Raw genomic sequence first — 19,902 nt, 5'->3', positions numbered from 1 at the left:
ACTTCGTCTTGTTGTATACTTTTTTAATGTTCTCCAGAGTTGTAGTATACTTGTCCGCCCAATTATTCCCGACGTCGCGTAGTAAGCGTTGTATGGCAATTTCGGCGAAAACTTTATCTGCTGTATTTATACCCTGTTTATACCAATTGACGGCATTTCACAGCAGCCTGTTCACTTAGTTACACAGTGTCGTTTCTACCACGTTGCCTATTTTTTTTTTTTGCAGAAACGTGGTTTTAGCGGATCATGATACTCCGGATGCACATCCTCAGCTCGAGCTATTTCAAAAATGAATTGATCTTGTTGATCGCCACCGTTCTGTGGCAAAGCCAAAACGACATTCACACCATTGCAAAAGCTCAAGACGGCTTCTACCAGAATGTTGTCTTGTACAGTTTCGGTTTCGTTTGTAAAAACACGTTTTGTTCCTGTTCCCGTCTCTTTTATCGTGGCAGTTGAATCTATAAACTCAATGTCAAAAGGCAGCAGCTCCTTGTCGTCAGGATATCGGCCGGCGTAGGGCACAACTACAGGTAGGATTCCCGTTTGTGAGTGGATAATCATTCTGGGTTCAGTAATATAAACATCGTGTATCTCTTGGGCGCCGTGTACCGTGGTCTCCTTTTTCATTACTTTACACTTATCCTTGAAAGGATCTGTTCTTCCTACCAAGGCCACAGCAGTGTTCTTGATCGTTTTTGTGCCCGTTTTTTTTGTTGGGATCCCAGCACACCAATGTCTTGAAGACGTCCAATAGACAAGCAATGTTATTCATCGACTGTATCCAGTTATTGATAAACCGAGCTACAAATGAAAAATGCGCATCGAGCACAGACTTCCCTGTGCGTAGAGGATTTATAAGATGATTTTTAGGTAGTATTTCAAATCATGAGCGGTTAAATGGGAAGTATATTTCAAATCACGAGCAAATATGGTAGCTAAAATCAAATCTAGTCCATACCCTGTTGTGAATTGGTGAATAGCCATCGTTCGATACGTAAATCATAACCCATGTCTTTCAACTCTCTGTTTATCCGCAAACACTTCGTAAAGTTTTTTGTTGCTGAAAATGCTCCGGCATTGTCGCTCTGCAATATAATTACATTTTTATTCGGAAATCGTTTCTTCATGTGCAGGACTAGCCCCTCGATTACAGTCTGTACACTGTCACAGTTTTGGTTGTGGTCCGTTATTATCACATCCAAGTATCCAAAAGTAGAAATTTATTATGGCAATTAATTACATATTCGTGAGTATCCAATTGGTGGTGTAAATACGAATGATTACAATCAATGCTTACCCGGTATTGATCGGTCCGCCCATCTCGTCTTTGTATGTTATCGCGGCTCTGAGTAGACTGTAACCCTTCTTACCAAAGTGCTTAGTCAGATACTCGTTGTACCATTGGTATAGAATTTTTTGTTTATGGTCGAGGATAATGTGCAATGTTTTTGTGTTTAGACTCTTTTCACTTGCTCTATATAGTGATTTTGCCAGCTACCTCTGGCTGTATGGTTTTGAAACCTTAATATCTCATTATTAATGATATCTAGTACTGGTAGAATGGAGGCGAGATCCACAAAATCCATTTATTTCCCGGATTCATCTGTAGCTTGCGTATCAGCTGGAGGCGACAGAAAAGATCGGAAGTCGAGGCTCTTATGTAAGCCAGGCATGTCTGCATTCACAGGGTCAATTTCAGTTCGTGTGTTGTGCACATGCTTCTCTATTCGTGGGACAAGTGATAGCATCTTTATACGCTCCATATTTAAACTCATGTGTCCTCGTGCATTTGTCCCCCCCATTGCTCGCTTAAGGAATCGAAAATAGTCACCGTCACATCGTGTTGCATCATGAACACAATGTTTAGTATAATCTTTCTTGATGAATATTTGTATCTTCTTCACTTTGTCGTCGAATACTCAATAGTCTTTACAGAAATCAATCAAGAAATCAGTATTATTGATGAAGGTAGTGAAGTAATAGGATAGTCTAACTTGTTGTTTAGCTTCCTTGGTGACTAAATTTAATAAACTATAGAACGGCCTTATACCAATTTGCTTGTATGTTTCATCTCCAAATGTAATTGGGGCGTGGTCGGAATACACCAGGTAGGATTAAACTTAGGTTTATTAGAGTTCATAAGTTTACCAGAAGGACCTGATAAACTTAGTTTTTGCCGATTAATAGAATCAGCACATGTCTCATCAATTAGAATTCAGCGATTATAAATCGGCACATGACTTATTAATTAGAAGAGTCATGATTTTTACGATTACTAATGAAAGAACAACGTCTCCCTCTCTATAGGGGCTAAATGTTGAGATACAGTTGTCGTAACGTGCACTTACTACAGGGGTAGGCTGTGGTATGATGTCCGCGCTCTGTGTTTGTGTATCGTTTGCTCGTTGTGCTCTTGTAGAGAGATGTGCTCGGGAAGTTTCCGGCCCAAAGTGCTTGCCATATTTACGTAGCATATACGGCACATCCTTTAAACGAGCTTTCAAATATCGGGGGATTCCGTAGTTGCCCTGCGATAAATCCAGTTGTCATACCCGATATATCATGTACCCAGTTTATAGCGAACAAGAAACTCGGAGATCCGGTCTAAAATATGTGTGCAAATGGAAAAAAAGATAGATATATTTAGCTCCAGTGACATTAGGGGCTACTAAGTGCACTTTATTGTATCTTTCAGTAAATCACGCTACATATCCTAGGCTGTAAACTGCACGTTCGTACATCTTCTAGCCTTCAAGGAGATCTTCTATGTCTATCTGGGCCCGGATAGCATCATGGGTCCCAAACTGAGATATCGGGGTGGCTGGATCGTCGTTGTTTTCGTCGGTTGGTGTTTGTGGCCTTTCGCGTGTAGGACTCGATTCATACCGCGACTTTGCATCATCGAGTGCTTGTTTCACCAATGAGATCTTCCATGTCTATCTGGGCCCGGATAGCATCATGGGTCCCAAACTGAGATATCGGGGTGGCTGGATCGTCGTTGTTTTCGTCGGTTGATGTTTGTGGCCTTTCGCGTGTAGGACTCGATTCATATCGCGACTTTGCATCATCGAGTGCTTGTTTCACCAATATTGTTACGTGTGCTTTAGGTTGCTGATCAGCAAGCATGAACTCAAACAACAGCGCAAATATTGATCTATGAGTATCTACTACTAGTACGTACGGCCACATCTGACAAAATATTTATGTGCTGCAGATTTTCCTGTTGCCTTTCTTCGACGTTAACAACGAGTTTGTAAAGTAAAGAACTAGCCCGTACATCGTTGTTATAGAGTGTCCTACCACAGTTGCTTTACCAAACCGCGAACGTGTCCCACGATTGCGTCGCGTTTGAAACCTTTATATTGTAAGGTGGCAAAAGACATCTGATTATAAAACGGCTGCATCAATCTCCAAGGGCCGTATACAAATTGTCTATTGTAGTTTTGTACTTTGCAATTTGTCCTTTCAAACTTCCAGCTTTGCCACAGCCAAGACATCAATTTCTTCATAGTCAACAACTTCTTTCCCACAATGTGAACGCCTGGTTGGACCCTGAAGAGAACTCTGTCCACGATTTATTTTAACCTTTTTTCTGACCCTTGTGATTGGTCGTGTGACAACAACATTCACTACCCTTACCAGCGTAAGTATAGTCATCGCCACAAGGAGTCTCGCATCCAAGACATCGGCTATATTTGTCGCACTGGCCTCTTTTGTGGCGATGTGTTGCACTAGGGCAGGGCCAATATGTATCAGGCTGTGCTGGAATAGTACTGGATTCCGACGCCATGCCTGTGTAGCCAGACGTATACTAATAAACAGCAGCACAATATGCACACGCATTTCTCGAAATAAATATGAACAGATCGTACTATGTATGCATATTTGAATCATATTTTACCATGCACCATCATAACTTTCAACCCTTTTTGGGCGGGCTTTTGAACTTTGAAGAATCTATTTATATATCAGAAAATCTATTCTTAGCACAAATCGGTCACATAATAACAACCGGTTGTAGCTACCTAGTATAGCTATCTTTTGAACGGACATAGCTACACTAGTACTTCCAACGAGAGATCGTCTTTGAGATGCCTAAACTAGCATTCTCTACCTTCTGATTGGTCATTTATTGCAATGCTGGGTTAAGTCAGCAGCTGCCAAAGTTAACGCATTCTGGGTCATTATAATAGATATATATATATTATACACATTTTATATATATTATATTATATATATATATATATATATATATATATATATATATATATCATTTCTTAGGTGTGCCTTTGGGCTACAACTTACTTCATGCAATACCAAACGAACGCCCGCAGACAATTACATGGTTATGCTGTCAATAGGCGTGGTGTTCCTTTTAAACCTCTAACGTATGGTGCAACACCATAAATTGCTTAAGAAACACTTGCCTACCACACTGGATGACGTTGAAGATATGTGGCTTATCAATTGAGATGGGTTCAAACTCAAATAAATATCTGCATGAATTTTCAAACTGGAACACTTCCGTTTAACTTTTTCTTTGGCCGCTATAGTGAATTACAACAATGGCTGATGAAACTGCGCTCGAGAAATACGTGACCCCGTGGCTGCAAACAAGCACATGCAAAACGGTTGTCTCTGCTGTTTACTCGAGCACAAAGTCGCGTCTTGCCAAAAGCACAAGATGTAATATTACAAAGATTATTGTTCAGTGCAAAGTTAGAGATTAAGTTAACATTATTACAGAAAACGCCAATGGTGCAGAACTCTTTTATACGACAATCGCTTTAACTCAGCACTCATCCAAGCAGCAGCCATCATCACGGGCACTAAATACCCTCGGTTTCCCAAACATCAAACAAACTTACTTCACTTTTGCGGCCTGCTCCCCGCGCGACCATTCGTGGACTACCTCGGAGGTTGCCTGGGAATACAACTCGACTCAATGGCCAGCACAAATCCACTTACCCCTCTGACGCGACCCGCCTGGGCCCACGAAAAACCATCACTGCACTTCCCGTACAGTATCTATGCTCACCTGAAAACTGTACACAAAACCACGGGCGGGCGTACACCCGACCATGTAGCCCTCCACCAACGCTGTGACGACATCAGGAAGAACTCAACAAAAAGTTGGTCAAACAAGGAGATCGTGGCAATTGCCCGGCGCCAATACTACTACCAACTGGTTATGGGTAAACCGCCAACCTCAAACCAAGACACAGCCAGACACGACAGCTTCAATCGCTGCTTCGAGTCTACATTAATCCGGCTCTGTGCTATGATTGTAACGAATATGTACATGTTCACATTGCTCGACTACCGCACCGGCGGCTGTCTTTGCCCTGTCTGCTCCAGTAGCCACAAGTTTACTACCAGCCGCTTTGCCTCCATCCAACAACTGATTCGACGCATCCTGGTAGGCCCGAAACTGCCGCCCATTGGCCCTGACCTCCTTCAGCAATTACAGGAGTGCCACGACTTCCACGGTATCTGTACCCTCCACGAACACCTTGGATCTTTTCTCCAGCACGTTGAAGAACCACCGTACCCTCACTCGTCTCTGACACATCAACAGATGTTCCCTATACCCCGGCTAATCACGCTGTTGAAGTACTACTTCCAAATATCGGTTCAAACCAAATCATCGCGCTTGTTGGTTCCGACTATGATACTTCCGATCCAGGCCAGCCAACACATACAGAATTCATCCTTGGTCTGGTGCGGCATTGCTTTACCCCCCATCCTCGCTTCTCGACCGGATTATGACGGATAACCTGGTCCTTCTCGGTATTTCGTACTCTGCACTAACCCATTTCGCGGCACTGCACGGCGCAGACCCGATCCGTACCACACAGGTGGGTACTCTACTTAGTAGGTCAGCAAGCGAATATATGGAACATTCGATAGTAACAGTATTTTGTCAGCACCTGCCCGAATTGACTCAGTACATATCTTCCATTGTCGACTCACTTGGCCCAAGCTTCAAACGGGAATTTACTGACCACTTCTTCCCATCAATCTTTCCTGAACCACTACAGCGACTATGAGAGCCATACCATATGTTCATACATTGTATCATACTTACTTGATATTTTTGAAATAAATAATATTATCCCTATACTGAGAAAAGTGATGTTTACGAAGTAAATAACACACACAGTGCTCCTAAAACCAAGATCTCATTCTTTTGCTCATTTGTTATGGACTCACAAATCAAAAAAGTTATTGACATAACATTCGACGACGGCTACACTTACAACAAAACCCATCTTATGGGATGCATTTCATGAATACCCGCGACTTCCTTCAAATCTTTAAATCAAAAATGGAGCGAGCGGTCACATAAAAATACACGAGATAAACTGAAGGGGTTTTCTCACGTTACTGCAAACTATATGAATCTGAAATACCCTATCTGCCACCTGATTCTCATGTTACAAAACTATCTGATTTGCTCACAAACAGTGAATAAGCTCAGGCTCTAATCCTACATAAAAAATGTATAGAGCCTACATCAGAGATGGTTACTGGACTAAATACTAAACGACATAAGAGTACGACATGAATCTCGAACTCGTACATGTGTGCACATACTTACATAGGTAATGCATGACCGAAACCGTTTTACTTTGGTTTTTGCTTTACAACCAAGATCGTTCCTTCGCGGACGTTCGTAGCTCTAAAGCTACTGGGGGCTATGTAGAAATACGGCCTCAGGTTAGTCTAAAAATTAAGATCAAATGAGATAAGATATTGGCTTTTAATTTTTATCTGTATTTAAATAATTAAATACATGTTCTATTTCCAAATCAAAATCTATTAGTATTATCTCGTATGAAATAAATGATTTTCGGAGTTATTTTATTTACTATTGTATTGTTGTTGCTTCGCTGAATTTCCGCGGGAAGTGTTTACCGTTCTGTATGGTCCGGTGGCTTGTTGCTTTGTTACCTGTGTTTATGAGGGGTTAAAGCGGTGTTTGGTAGTCAAGTTTATTTTGTCACGTGTGGACTTATTTGTGCTTATTCCGTCATATGAGGAATTGATTTCTCACGTGATCTCAATGAGATGTTCGGTCCAAGTGACGTCACCTTGATGTTCGGTCCTATTGATTGTATCTCTCGTATACCTTTTTGTTATCAAGTGTGTTCAAAGCGTTAGGAAGAACGTATTATGTTCAATAGTGTGTTCTCATCGTTAGTAAGGACGTATTGTGTACAATGTGCCACTTGACATGTACCACTCAGTCTGTGGTTGTTTATACCCTCCTATGGGGAATGACTGATCTTTTGTGTACGTAGTCTTGATGTCTGTGTGTATTCATTACATTGCATGCTGTGCACCCCTTATTTCGATTTGAATCTTATGAGTATGTTTTCTAGGTAGATCTTGTAGCTTCCTTTCTTTATGAATGCTCGATTTCCTAGTTTGCACCTTCTCTAAATTCAGCTAGTTTGTGATTCTGTGCTCCATTTGATGTTTGTGATGGAGTGTGATGTTGCTACGTGTCTCCTGTTAATCACTGTTTTGTGATGGAGTGCGATGTTGCTACGTGTTTCCTGTTAATCACTGTCATGTTGCGTTTTGGTCACGTGTGGCTTATTACTACAGTGTTCACTTCGAGTTCTTGACTTGGTTGTCACTCATTCACTTCACGTTCAAAGATCTCCTGCTGTGTGATCTATGACCATGTTCGTACGTGTACCACTTTCTGATTGAACTGAAATGTCGATGTGATTGTGTGATCATTGGTGTGTTCCCTGTCTTGGAACTGATCTTTCGTGAATTGTATATTGTAGCTTGTACACGTTCACTTGTTATATTGTGTTTATAAGCATGCCTTTGCGTATACAAATCTTTTATTGAACTTAAATGTCAATGTGAATTTTAATCGTCGGTATGCTTCACTTCGCTGAACTAATTCTTCGTGAATTGTGGACTGTAACCTTTCGTTTCAGTCTGTGTTCTGTCTTTATACTTTGCACCGTGATACCTGATGAATTATTCTCTATGTGTGTTTGTCCCCTTTAACACTTTTGATATTCCCACTCATTGATTCAACGCAAGATGCGTTATGAATGTTCTTGGTTTATCAGTTATTGGTTCTATTTCACTTGAGAATCTTTGGTGCTATGTTCTGTCTTGATTGATTGCTCTTTGCATCAGCTGCGGTGTGTACCCGGAACACTGTGTCTTTGTTAATCTTATGTCTAGCCTACCTCTTTAATGTGTCGCTAATTTGTGTGCATCTCGATTTCAATTGCACTGATTCCTGAGCTTGTGGCTGTGTTCTGAAAACATTAACACTCTTGTGTGTTGTGTAATGTCATACACTTGATGTACTCCTGTGTCTTGTTCTACTTTTATTGTTCGTGTGGTAATATTTTCCACCTTGAAATTATAAAATTGTGCCCTACAATGGTATCTTTTGTGTGGAGCTAATTGGCATCTGACTGGACGCGTTTTCCTTTTGTTGTCAAATCTGCAATGTACTTGTGTAGCGTTATATTGATATGTGCATGTAATGCTTGTATTAATTCTGCTTTGATCGCGTAGTGAATCTGCATCATTAAATGTATCTCATTGTTGTGAAATTGGCACCTCTTCCATTGTGATTACTACGTTTCCTTACTAGTTTTTGAGCTTCGTTGATTGTCTAGTTTCAATTAGGCTCTATGACGCCTTCTATAATATTGTAATGTTATTTGTTAGATAGTTTCTAGTGTCCTTGCTATTTATCTTACCAAGGCTATGCTCGCCGTTGTTAGGTCTTTCTGTTCTGATCATGAATTAACAGTGTTGTAGCTTGTTGGAGTTTTCTACTTGTAAAATCACAGTGACACTTCCTTGTATTTTTACGTCCCAAAAATCCCCAACATTGATAATTCAATCTTCTTGTCACTTTTAGGACTGATTTTCTCTTAGCTAGTCCTAAAACACTCACAAGACCTTACCTTGTCAGTCTTCAGGGTCGTGCTCGTGCAGGACCTGCTTCTTCTTGCTTCTTTCTGGTTCCAAACTCCCGAGTGTCTTCTTCCACTTGTTTTGCTCATTGATTACTCCCCTGGGTATATTTTTGCTTCCGGACTCGGTTATTCTTTGGCAACCAGCAATTTGCAGTAGAATACTTTTGCTTGGCAGTTCTTAATAAACTACCACTTCCTTGTATTATGTTCTAATACTCGCCAGTGGATTCCTCACGTTGTACTATCTTTGTTTGACCTATCTAAGTAAGGATATTGTAAAAAAAATGTAAAGTATGGAGGGTAGCTGAAAGGTACGAGACAAAAGATACAATAGACATCGTCTCAAGTACGGTAATCTCAGCTAGGAATACAAAAGTCCCTAGTCTGAGAGAATTGACCTGAGTCTTTATTTGTGTTTTCACTAGACTCAGGATATACTTGAGTGTTTCTCTCATACGCGGAGTCACGGTATAGATTACCGGTTCTACCGCTAATATTTCTGATGACTCTAATATCAGAAATATTCCAATCCTAATTCCAAAACTCAGTATTTGATAACCCTGGGTTTTGGGTTTAGGATTGGCCTTTCTGATAATCAGGCCCCTGGATGCCACATTTTCCCTTCAAGATCATTCGCGGAATACATAGGAAGTTGCCTGGGAATATAACTCGACTCAATGGCAAGCACAAACTCACTCACCCTTCTATCGCAACCCGCCTGGGCCCACGACAAACCATCACAGCGCCTCCCGTACAGCATCTATGCCCACCTGAAAACTGTATGCAAAACGGGCGGACGTACACCCGATCATGTACCTCTCCGCCGACGCTGCGACGTCATCAGGAAGAACTCAACGAAACGCTGGTCCAACAAAGAGATCATGGCAATTGCCCGGCGCCATTACTGCTACCAACTGGTCATGGGTAAACCATCAAACTCAAATCGGGACAAAGTCAGACACGACAGCTTCAACCGCTGCTTCGAGTCTACGCCAATCTGGCTCTGTGTTATGATTGTAACGAATATGTACATGTTTACATTGCTCGACTACTGCACCGATGGCTGTATCTGCCCTGTCTGCCCCGGTGGCCACAAATTCACCACCAGCCACTTTACCTGCATCCAACAATTGATCCGACGCATCCTGGTAGGCCCGAAACTGCCTCCCATTGGTCCTGACCTCCTCCAGCAATTACTGGAGCGCCACAACCTTTACGGTATCTGGACCCCTCACGAACACTTCGGATCCTTTCTCCAGTATGTAGAACAACCCCCTTACCCACACCCGTCTCTGACACATCAACAGATGTTCCCCATACCCCGGCTAATCACTGTTGAAGTACTACTTCCAAATTTCGGTCCAAACCAAGTCACCGCCTGGATCGGAAGTATCATAGATGGAGATACTTTCGATCCAGGCGGCCAACCAGCACATACCAAGTGTATCCGTGGTCTGGTGCGGCAACGGTGCACCCCAACCTCGCTTCTCAACCGAATTATGACGGATAATCTGGTCCTACTCGGCATTTCGTACTCTGCATTAACCCATTCCACGGCACTACACGGTGTAGACCCAATCCGTACCACGAAGGTGGGTACTCTACTTAGTAGGTCAGCAAGCGAATACATGGCACACTCGATGGTGTCAGTGTTTTTTATCAGCACCGGCCTGAATTGACCCAGCGCATATCCTCCATAGCCGACTCACTTGGCCTAAGCTTCAAACGGGAATCTACTGACCACTTCTTCCCATCGATCTTTCCCGAACCACTACAGCGGCTATGAGAACCATACCAAATGTACATACATTGTAACTTATCTCCTTTGAAATAAATAGTGTTATCCCTGTATAATAAATATACTCGAACAATATTTTGAGAACTTATTGTGAGCAAATCAAGGTTTGTACATTACACCATATCATATTGAATTCAATAGTACACAATATTGCCTATGATAATTTTTTCTTCTTCTTTGGTATATGGTAAAAAAACAGGCAATAACATCAAAAGCCAAGCTCATCCACCACAATTTATATCAGACAAGCAGATTTTCGATTTAATGGGGGCAGATCGTTTTTTTATATGACAAAGCAAGAAAACAACCCCAATGTAGTTATCGCGGAATTCATCTGACCCAACAGACAGTGGTGAACATATCGGAATAATATGCGAACGATAAACAGAACTACTACTGCTTGAGGTACTAGCGTGACATACTGGGGTTGGAGCTCGTTCAAATTGCCTTCGACGGTGGCAATCGTAAATATTAAACGTGCAATCATAAATATTTGATGTACAAGTAGCACGTGGCTCTCCGCTTGGTAAAGAATCAGCCTCGAATGGAGTACGGTATCATCAAACGGCGATGATGAGCGCTAAGTCATATTGAGGGAGAAGTTGTTCCAATATGATACTCTCAATTCTCGTTATTTCAAATATTGATTTGTAGAGAGATCATGGACGGTTATAGTTCATCAGCTGCTCCCTGTGAATATATGCTTTATTTACTTATCGACATCCTAATCATTCAAAAATAAAAGCTTTTTCTCGACTGATATAATCGCAAACAGTCGTTAAATCTCTACATGCTGCAAAGAACATTGAAAAACTCACTAACAGATAATTTTATTGTGATCTTAAATTTCCAAGTGAGGAAGTTTAATAATATACTGAACAGTCAGAGTTTATTTTAGATTGCAGCTCATCATCAAACACAATATTTTGGTCCCGCGTTTTCCTGCACTATTGCGTTGACTAGATTACGATAAATAGTTTATCAGGCTCAATACGGCATCTATTGAATAGATGATAACTTAGATCAAATACAAACCTTACCGAGTATAATCCTGAACAGTCGGCGTATATTTAATTCCTCAGAGTTTTAGAACAGTTTTTGTACACAGGAAAGCATAGCGTTGGAATTCTTATGTTTTGACGTCAAAATTTCACTTACTTATATACACAAATGCGTAGACAGCTGACTAGCATGGACCCGGTTGGTACGTATAGCCTATTTATACTTTTGGGGCAGCATGTAAGTTTTCTCCTCATCTCATCACTTACCGTCTTTATAAATGTCTTCAATAAATTGAGACTTGCTCCAAAGAGCGTGCTATTGAAACGTGCGGAAGAAAAACATATGGCCAGAAGTTTGTGTTCTGCTTTGAATAGGTACTAAGCCTCTCAACATTTGGTTTTTAATTTTTCGCGGACAATGCTGACCAGCAAAGTTCTACATAAATTTACACGCCACCACGGGACATATTCATGATTCCCCCCAAAAATTGAAAATTAATCTGAATGATCCTCAAGCAACACTACAACAGAGACGGCCTAAGACTTACTCGAGGCGAACGTATATTTACACGAAAGGGCAAACAGTATGTGTTACATATGGACTGAAGAGCTTCGAAACGGCCTGTACTGGCTATAAGGGAAATGCTGGGGGCATGAGAGCTTTACAGGCGGAAAAAGACATTGACGGATTTTTATGCAAACTGTATAGTATCGCAGGATTGGCTACTGATACCTAGCCACGAATAGATTAAAAAAAATTATGGTTACTACCCGAGCGGCAGGATGATTGGAGGTAAGTTTTTCACAAGATGTCATGGAGGCTCACACTCAACGAAGCATATATGCATAAGTCTACACGGTTGGCGTATGAGTCTACTACCGATAGAATTCGCGTTATTTCGACAATGTGAGCGTGCACACAAATATTTATTTACATAATTTGAACTCGAAAAATGATGTTCAGTTGAGTACGAAAATCAATGCATCGTATTTAAATGTTTTATTTTGACCTCGCTTCGGCGGCCTTTGTAGTTGTGACATATAACCGTCACTGATATCGTCCCAATGTTCAACATATGGGTGGCATGTTTAATTATTTACTCGACCGTTTGCTTCATTATAGCCTTTAGGGTGCTTCTTTGGGATGTAGAGGTTGAAGTGGGTGATCAAGGAGTTGGATGGGACGGGGAGATGTGTGCTCTGGTCATTGTAAGATCAGTGGGAGGGATGGAGGGGAGTGAGGTCTTCGTACAGCATTGATATGTTGCGCATCAAATGCGAGAGAACATTTTGTAGTAAAAGAAACAATTTAGCTGTAGTCATCAAGTTTGCAAAGAAAGATATCTGCGCTGTTATGGAGGCACCGGGTAGGTGCAAACGAACATGGATTTAACTGGCGAGAATTTCAGTCATTCATACATTAATTTTCCCACTTCAATGTTTCCTGAAGCGAATTACAATTTGGTGGAAATAAAAAAGCTAAGAGTCGTGAATGGGCTCAGTATGGAGGCACTCATGTTTGGATTGTCGGATGACGAGGCGTGTGACATCTACGAGCTTGCCTTCGATGGTGTATACCTCGAAACACCTCGTGCTAGTACTGCGATTTTCATCCCATCCGAAGGTCGAGTAGATTTTGCAGTTCAGTGTTCAGCATCGGGCTTATTCTCATTGACCACTGTAGCCGACGAGCGGCTGGCTGAGCACGCACAAATCTGGGGACCAATTTCTGGTCAGCCGAGCAACATTACCAACACCCAAGCGCTATTTATGATTGTTGTATCCGACAAGGTCGATATTATGGAGCTTCCTGCAGTGTTGCCTGAACTTCCAACGTATCTACAAAAGGTGCGAAGCCGAAGTGAGAACAAAGGCTCGGAGTGGGAGACGACATTTTCAGTGGAGCTCTCCACATCAGAGGGAGCGAATGCCATCAATAATCAGCCATTCAATCCTAGCGAAACCCTGAACATCATTTAGCTAAACAAATACTATCAATGGAATCTGTCGGCAGGTGAAGGCTTCCAGAAAGGAGAGGGCTATCCTCAACACCCATACCATCAACACATCAACCACTTTCTTATCACCAATGACGACCCAATTACCGATGGTATGCTTTTCCGCAAAGGTGACTTCCGCGATACCATCCCTCTATTCGCCAGCACACCAGTGGACGTTCGCTTTTGTACACCTGATTATGTCGTCTTGGACACGAGGACAAGGGTAGTCGAGGAGTAGATATTCAAGTTTACTGCTCTTCTGGTAAACTGGAGATGATATGTTTGATCTAACTTCTTGCACTGAAAAATAGCTTCCCATAAATTGGCATCGCTCATTAATAATTGTCATTATATAAAGCTCAATAGTGCATTATTTCATTGTTCGTGCTACAGTTGTATGTTGAAATTTCTATGTGATCGGAACAAACACTTAAATGATGATCTTTACTAATTATAAGATGTGACGAATCTAGACCGATGCGGTAAATCATCATCATGGTAGTGTTCAAGATTATCTAAAACTGAACCCTGACATCTTGTGCACACGCACGGACAGAATAGCACCCGAAACTGCTCAGACCCTTGCCATATATGCTAGATTGAGTAGGTCAGTTGAGTTCAAATGTCTCTAAACACTGATACACTCCCTGTTTAAACTCAGACTCAAAATCTATCATGCGCAAATCTATACGGATGCACAATCGAGAATATATTACACTCACATAATTCTGTACATCTATAAATCTATTCTAGCTTGTCATGCTCAGGTAATATTTGCCCACATTCTTTTCAGTTTAAGAGCAAAAAAAACAACAGAATATATTCGAGGGCTATATATAGGTCAGCAGAATGCGTGAAGAACTCGCGTTTGGAAATGAGCATTGCTCCGGTGGATCTAACGTTTATTCTAAATTACGTATAGCATCGGCTATATGATTTTGTCAAAAGCCATACAGAATGAGCTGTCTCCTATACACTCCCATTATAACTGTCATTAAAGTGTAAACCTAAACTAGTTCATCCAGGCATTTCGAATTGTCTGTTTGCAATCGTCTATAGACCTAGGCATCACATAAGCCACAAGTGTTTGCGAGAAACTCTTAGATGTTATCCATCAGAACGGCATTTTTCCTCACGACGTATGCTCCCTTGTCGCTCGGACTTGATGCGTAGATACGCCCCTATACCATGAACAAGAAAACAAAAGAAGTTCGGGATTTGGTTAACACGAATTTCAAGGCCAATGTGTAACTATAGCGACAGAAAGAGTCGGACAAGGAGCGCTGAGACAATGTACTCGTCCAGTGACAATCCGCGTCTTAGATAACTCTAAATATGCACTGAAGTCGGCCATCATCATAGTTTCTAGGGCAAAACTGATTTGTCAAATTTCACGCCATGCATTTCAACGCGTAGGTGCACAACAGATACTTTCAACCCACAATCAATATGCTTATCCAAACGCTCAAAGTATTTCTTAGTGCGTGTAAGTGAACTACACGTTTATTTGAACTATAACCTAATCCAAGCATACGCAACACACCCAGCTGTGTTCAAGTGTACACTGCACACTGCATACCTTTAGGCCACAATCTGCCGCAGCCTGTAGCATAGCCTCTCCAACCTTGACATCCAAGCGCTCTTCCTTTATCTGATGGAATGCATCACCCTTAAGTCCTGCACATGCCACACACAAGGTGTGTACACGATGTACAGAGGAGTAAAAATTTGATTGAATGCGTCATCGCTTGTACCTGTGAACACTGTGCACTTATTGTCTAAGACGGACATTCAAACAGAGGGACGCTGTGTTTAAAGCAAAAGCTTCCCCTGTTTGTACCTGCAATTGTCATCTACAACGATTGTATGCACGAGTGGGACAACTAAATCAAAAGCCAAACCTCAATTTGGTAAGATGCGTCCGCTTTAGACAATGAATGAGTATAAAACGAGTAGCAAAATGACAATTCCCGTTGAGAGAGTGGCTATCGTCTGTTGAATGAGAGTCCACTCAATTCATTCTATTCAAGTGTGAACAGCAACAAATTGAACCTGCCAAAGCTAATTTGATATGCCATGGTCGGGTGCTTGTGTGCTCAAAAACACATCCACGATACACACCGCTTGTGATAGCCATGATAGTCGATCCAGAGCCACTCAGGAAAGCTCCGTGCGCTCCCGCTGCCAGTGCAGCCTGTGATTGAGGGTATAGATATTGGGACAAAGTATTTTCGTGTGTGTGATACACCTCTTGCTGAGTTGATGTACGGGCATGACCTGAAAAAAATATTTTATTTTGTGATACGTCTCTCACGTATTGAGAAATAGAGAAACATAATATTTGCAAGTATTATTAAGCAGCAACGTACTCCATGCAAAGTGTGGTGAGATAGATGCGCTGTACTAATATTAAGGATGAACAGGTTTTGGAGTCGATTGTCATTACAAAGCTGTCTCACTTCCTACTGGTATATGGAATACACCTCAGCATCTTCATGACTAGTGCGCACGCCGACAGGTATACATTCTGTCGCTAAAGAAATATTCTAAGGAGCATGGTGGAGATGTGCGTGCACATATAATGTTTATTTGAAAAAATGAATACGAAATAAGAAGCTTGTCTTACCTTAGTCGAGTATATTTGTCATCGGCGAAAGAAAGAAAAGTCAACTGACCAAACCAGCTTTTCATATACGTGAGAATGGTCCCTAAAAACAGCAAACCATAAACCAGGTCGAGCCAAATTTCCCCCCATGCACAGGTAAAATAGAAACATATATAGGATGCTGATATCGACTACATACATTGATTACTGGGTACAGAGCAGGATACGCTGTAGATCTGGGGATTTGGTGCATGGCATCTTCCGTAGCCAGGCGTAGCGCACCCATATCGTTCATGCAGAAGCTCCGCACCAACAGTGCTGTGCGAGCCATGTTGTACACCGCGTCTGACCGCGAAATCTGAAGGGTGTAAGCGAACTACATCAATGAAACTATGGAGATGTACATTTGTAACGTATCTTGGTATAGCGCGACTTCACGAGTTAATATGCGTGTAATTCTTTTTGAGTTCATTAATCTGTCATAGAAAATAGCATGTGTTGATTTTGAAGAGATTGAACTCGGCATGTACGGATAGAGTGGCGAAAGAAAATTTAACTTCAGCATCGCGGGTTTTTTTGGCATCGAGAGTTTACTATGGGTGTGATTTTGATAATTGTCTTCAAAATCTGAAGCATTGAACAATAATGGAACAACAAATACTGGAATTTTGACCAAATGGAAGGCATTTGCAACTAGTACGGTTCATTTGCAACTAGTACGGTTGCATGTACGTATCGATATTCAAAACAACTGAAGAGCCAAAGAGATTCTGTACCTATAATTTGGTCGAGAGGAAGGTATTTCCATATGACATCGTTCGACTACTGTGACTATTTCTCAGGTGCCTGAAGCGAACTAACAGTCGTGGATATAACAGGTGGTTATGTTTGGCCGAGAAGTGATTGATTCATTGGTATCTCGCAACTACTAAGAGTTCCTCCGTATGCACATAATATATACGCCACTCGTCTTGTCACGAAATACAACAGATCTTCGGACGTACGAGCTTCTATCTCTGGCAGAGCTTAAATTGTATAGTGCCGAATATTTAGCAGCACAACCTACCGTGTCTTTAACAAGCCCTCGCGCGGTTTTTGTCTCGATCTTGAGGTCGGGCACAAACATGACGCATTGCAATCCAGATGGAATGTTGATGCGGAATGTGCTGTGTAGTGGGAAGTGAAGGATGAGGACGTGTCTGGACATAGCAACAGTCGATGGCTAAGCATGGCCACTAATTTCGTAACAAACTGTGATATATGAATGATAACATGATCTTGATAGAATGCAAATAAGTGCGTGTGGTTGATTCTACAAACGAATGCGCAGAAGTTTGCACTCTTCCCTGACAAGCTCCAAAAGGGAGAAACCGCAAGGGCAGAACGATCTATGGTAAACGCCGCATGTGATAACTTCAAAAAATCTAAGTATATGCACTTGTAAATATTCCCACATATTCCCATATATACATCATAATATAAAGTATGTAAACCTATGTATTTGTCGATATGCGCATATACTTAGAAACACCAAATTACCTCCATCTCGCCTCCACGTTGTCGAATATACCGAGCTGGAATCCACCGTAAACGCAAGGTGCACTGTTATCCGGATGTCCCTATTTGTCCAGATAAAAAAGCAGCCAACAACCGTGAGAGATGCGAAGACGTTTCGAGCAAGAATACTCAATGCAAATTTGCCAACTTCCCCCGATCGAATAGGAGCGTCTCGGAAGCGGACCACGCCCACTACATACATTGGAATTATGAATGTCCGTGTAGACGCTACACGCCATCGATAGCACGCTGGAGTTATATAAAATTAGTTAAGAACTCGTACTCGAGGAATAGCCGTGACACTTTACACCGTTACACCCTCGTCCGACAAGGTAAGCATTGACGCAGTTGAAGCTAGAATGTAGGCAAATGTGAGTTATACTTTATAACCAAAAAACTAAACCGGCCACTGCCTGTACGTATACGGGAGAACAATACTAATCCTACCTCGATATCTGCAGCGATATTCAGCAGCTTCTCGTGGCCTTCGACTTCGAGCTCGTGCCCAGCCAGCACCAGCCCGGCGATCAGACCGGCTACGATGGCGGCACTACTTGATCCCAACCTATTCGCATAAAGCGAGTTCAGAATTAGAGATAAACGCACCTACAAATCGATACCAACTTCGTACATCCATTTCAGTTTTGGGAGCGCAGTTTCCGCCTAGGTGTATATACCATGGAGTGCAAATCCGTCACAATGGCCAGGATATACCATGGAGTGTAAATCCATCACAATAGCCAGGAAAGCGATAGTCAGTTTCAGTCTATCGAATAAACACATACACATGCTACAATGAATACATGGTTCGCATTCACAGATTCGAATACAGCTCCACGAAATCAGTCAGAAAACAGGTAGTGAGTCTCATTCTTTCGATTAGGCACATACCCGCGGGCGAAGGGGATTTTGTTGATAAGTGTGTATTTGAAGGGAGGTGGGGTTCCACTACCGCTCAATTCAAACGCCTTCTCCACACCGGTCACCACTAGATTGGTGGAATCCCGAGGCAACTCTTCCGCACCCTCGCCTTGTATGGATTGAGAATGTTGAATCATATTGGTCACGTTTGCTGCATCATCTTGAAACTAATAATCAGTTCAGATTTCCTTGCAAACATGGTCTCAAATGTCCTAACAATTCGGTAATAGATCAGATAAATGTACACCCCTATTCAAGTTGCTAGGGAAGTATAAACGCTTAGCACACGTCTTAAGTGTAGCAGAGAATTACCACTCGTACTTCGAATTCCGGTGTATCCCACAGTTAAAAGAATGATCTATACAATATCTATTATCAATTACGCACGCCATACCTTTGATGTCCATGCTGAACTCCTCAGCAGCCTCAACTATGAGTTCATTCCAGAGATCCACGGCCATACCTATACGATCAAATGAACCTTGATGTAAGTGATAGTGTACACATATCTACTCATAGAAGGGTTTTGGAAGGATGGAACATCAAGAAAGGCATGAATTTGCTATATAAATAAATGTATATGTGAGAGTAGCACCAACACACACACACACACACATATATATAAATAGATATAGATATATATATAATATTGATATATATAAACTATGTGAGTGTGTGTCCGTTTACTTTGTATGTGTGCGACTATGTCTGATATTGTATATCCGTCTACATATATGAATAGCATCTATATAACAGAGTATTGGATCCCTATGTATTGAGTTCCACAGATGTAGAAATGTATGTTTTAGATAGAAAACCCGATAATACATCCATATAGCTATCCAGGCGTATATATTCGAACATGTACTTATCCACATGCATGTATATCAATATATATATATATATATATGTGTGTGTGCATATATATATATATATAATAAAAATATAAATATGCATGTATGTATGCATATATATATGTATATAAATATAAATATATATATAAATATGTGTGTTTGTGTGTGTGTGTGTGTAGATATACATATATATA

At 41.4% G+C, this 19,902-nt stretch overlaps 4 protein-coding genes across 4 annotated transcripts; 2 read left to right on the top strand and 2 right to left on the bottom strand.

Moving 5' to 3' along the window:
• Positions 1-207: 207 nt before the first annotated feature.
• Positions 208-630, bottom strand: SARC_01343 (hypothetical protein; the record flags this gene model as incomplete). Its single annotated transcript, XM_014304940.1, has 1 exon — positions 208-630. The coding sequence occupies one exon, from the start codon at positions 628-630 to the stop codon at positions 208-210; it is 423 nt and encodes a 140-aa protein (XP_014160415.1).
• Positions 631-9,649: 9,019 nt separating this feature from the next.
• Positions 9,650-10,651, top strand: SARC_01342 (hypothetical protein; the record flags this gene model as incomplete). The annotated part of the gene is made up of 1 exon (XM_014304939.1): positions 9,650-10,651. The coding sequence occupies one exon, from the start codon at positions 9,650-9,652 to the stop codon at positions 10,649-10,651; it is 1,002 nt and encodes a 333-aa protein (XP_014160414.1).
• Positions 10,652-12,286: 1,635 nt separating this feature from the next.
• SARC_01341 (hypothetical protein) lies at positions 12,287-14,140 on the top strand. Its single transcript, XM_014304938.1, has 2 exons — positions 12,287-12,564; positions 12,895-14,140. Exon 2 carries the CDS (start codon positions 13,155-13,157, stop codon positions 13,749-13,751), a length of 597 nt encoding a protein of 198 aa, XP_014160413.1. The 5' UTR covers positions 12,287-12,564; positions 12,895-13,154; the 3' UTR covers positions 13,752-14,140.
• A 731-nt stretch (positions 14,141-14,871) lies between these two features.
• On the bottom strand, positions 14,872-19,315 carry SARC_01340 (homoserine kinase; the record flags this gene model as incomplete). Its single annotated transcript, XM_014304937.1, has 9 exons — positions 14,872-14,952; positions 15,351-15,448; positions 15,893-15,965; positions 16,576-16,734; positions 17,443-17,542; positions 17,916-17,995; positions 18,381-18,498; positions 18,825-18,963; positions 19,249-19,315. The coding sequence occupies 9 exons, from the start codon at positions 19,313-19,315 to the stop codon at positions 14,872-14,874; spliced, it is 915 nt and encodes a 304-aa protein (XP_014160412.1).
• Positions 19,316-19,902: the final 587 nt, after the last annotated feature.

This window comes from Sphaeroforma arctica, assembly GCF_001186125.1.
Source record: "Sphaeroforma arctica JP610 unplaced genomic scaffold supercont1.52, whole genome shotgun sequence".
NCBI classification, from domain to species: domain Eukaryota; class Ichthyosporea; order Ichthyophonida; genus Sphaeroforma; species Sphaeroforma arctica.
Note: the sequence above shows the minus strand (reverse complement) of the source record. Positions and strands in the feature narration are given on the sequence as shown.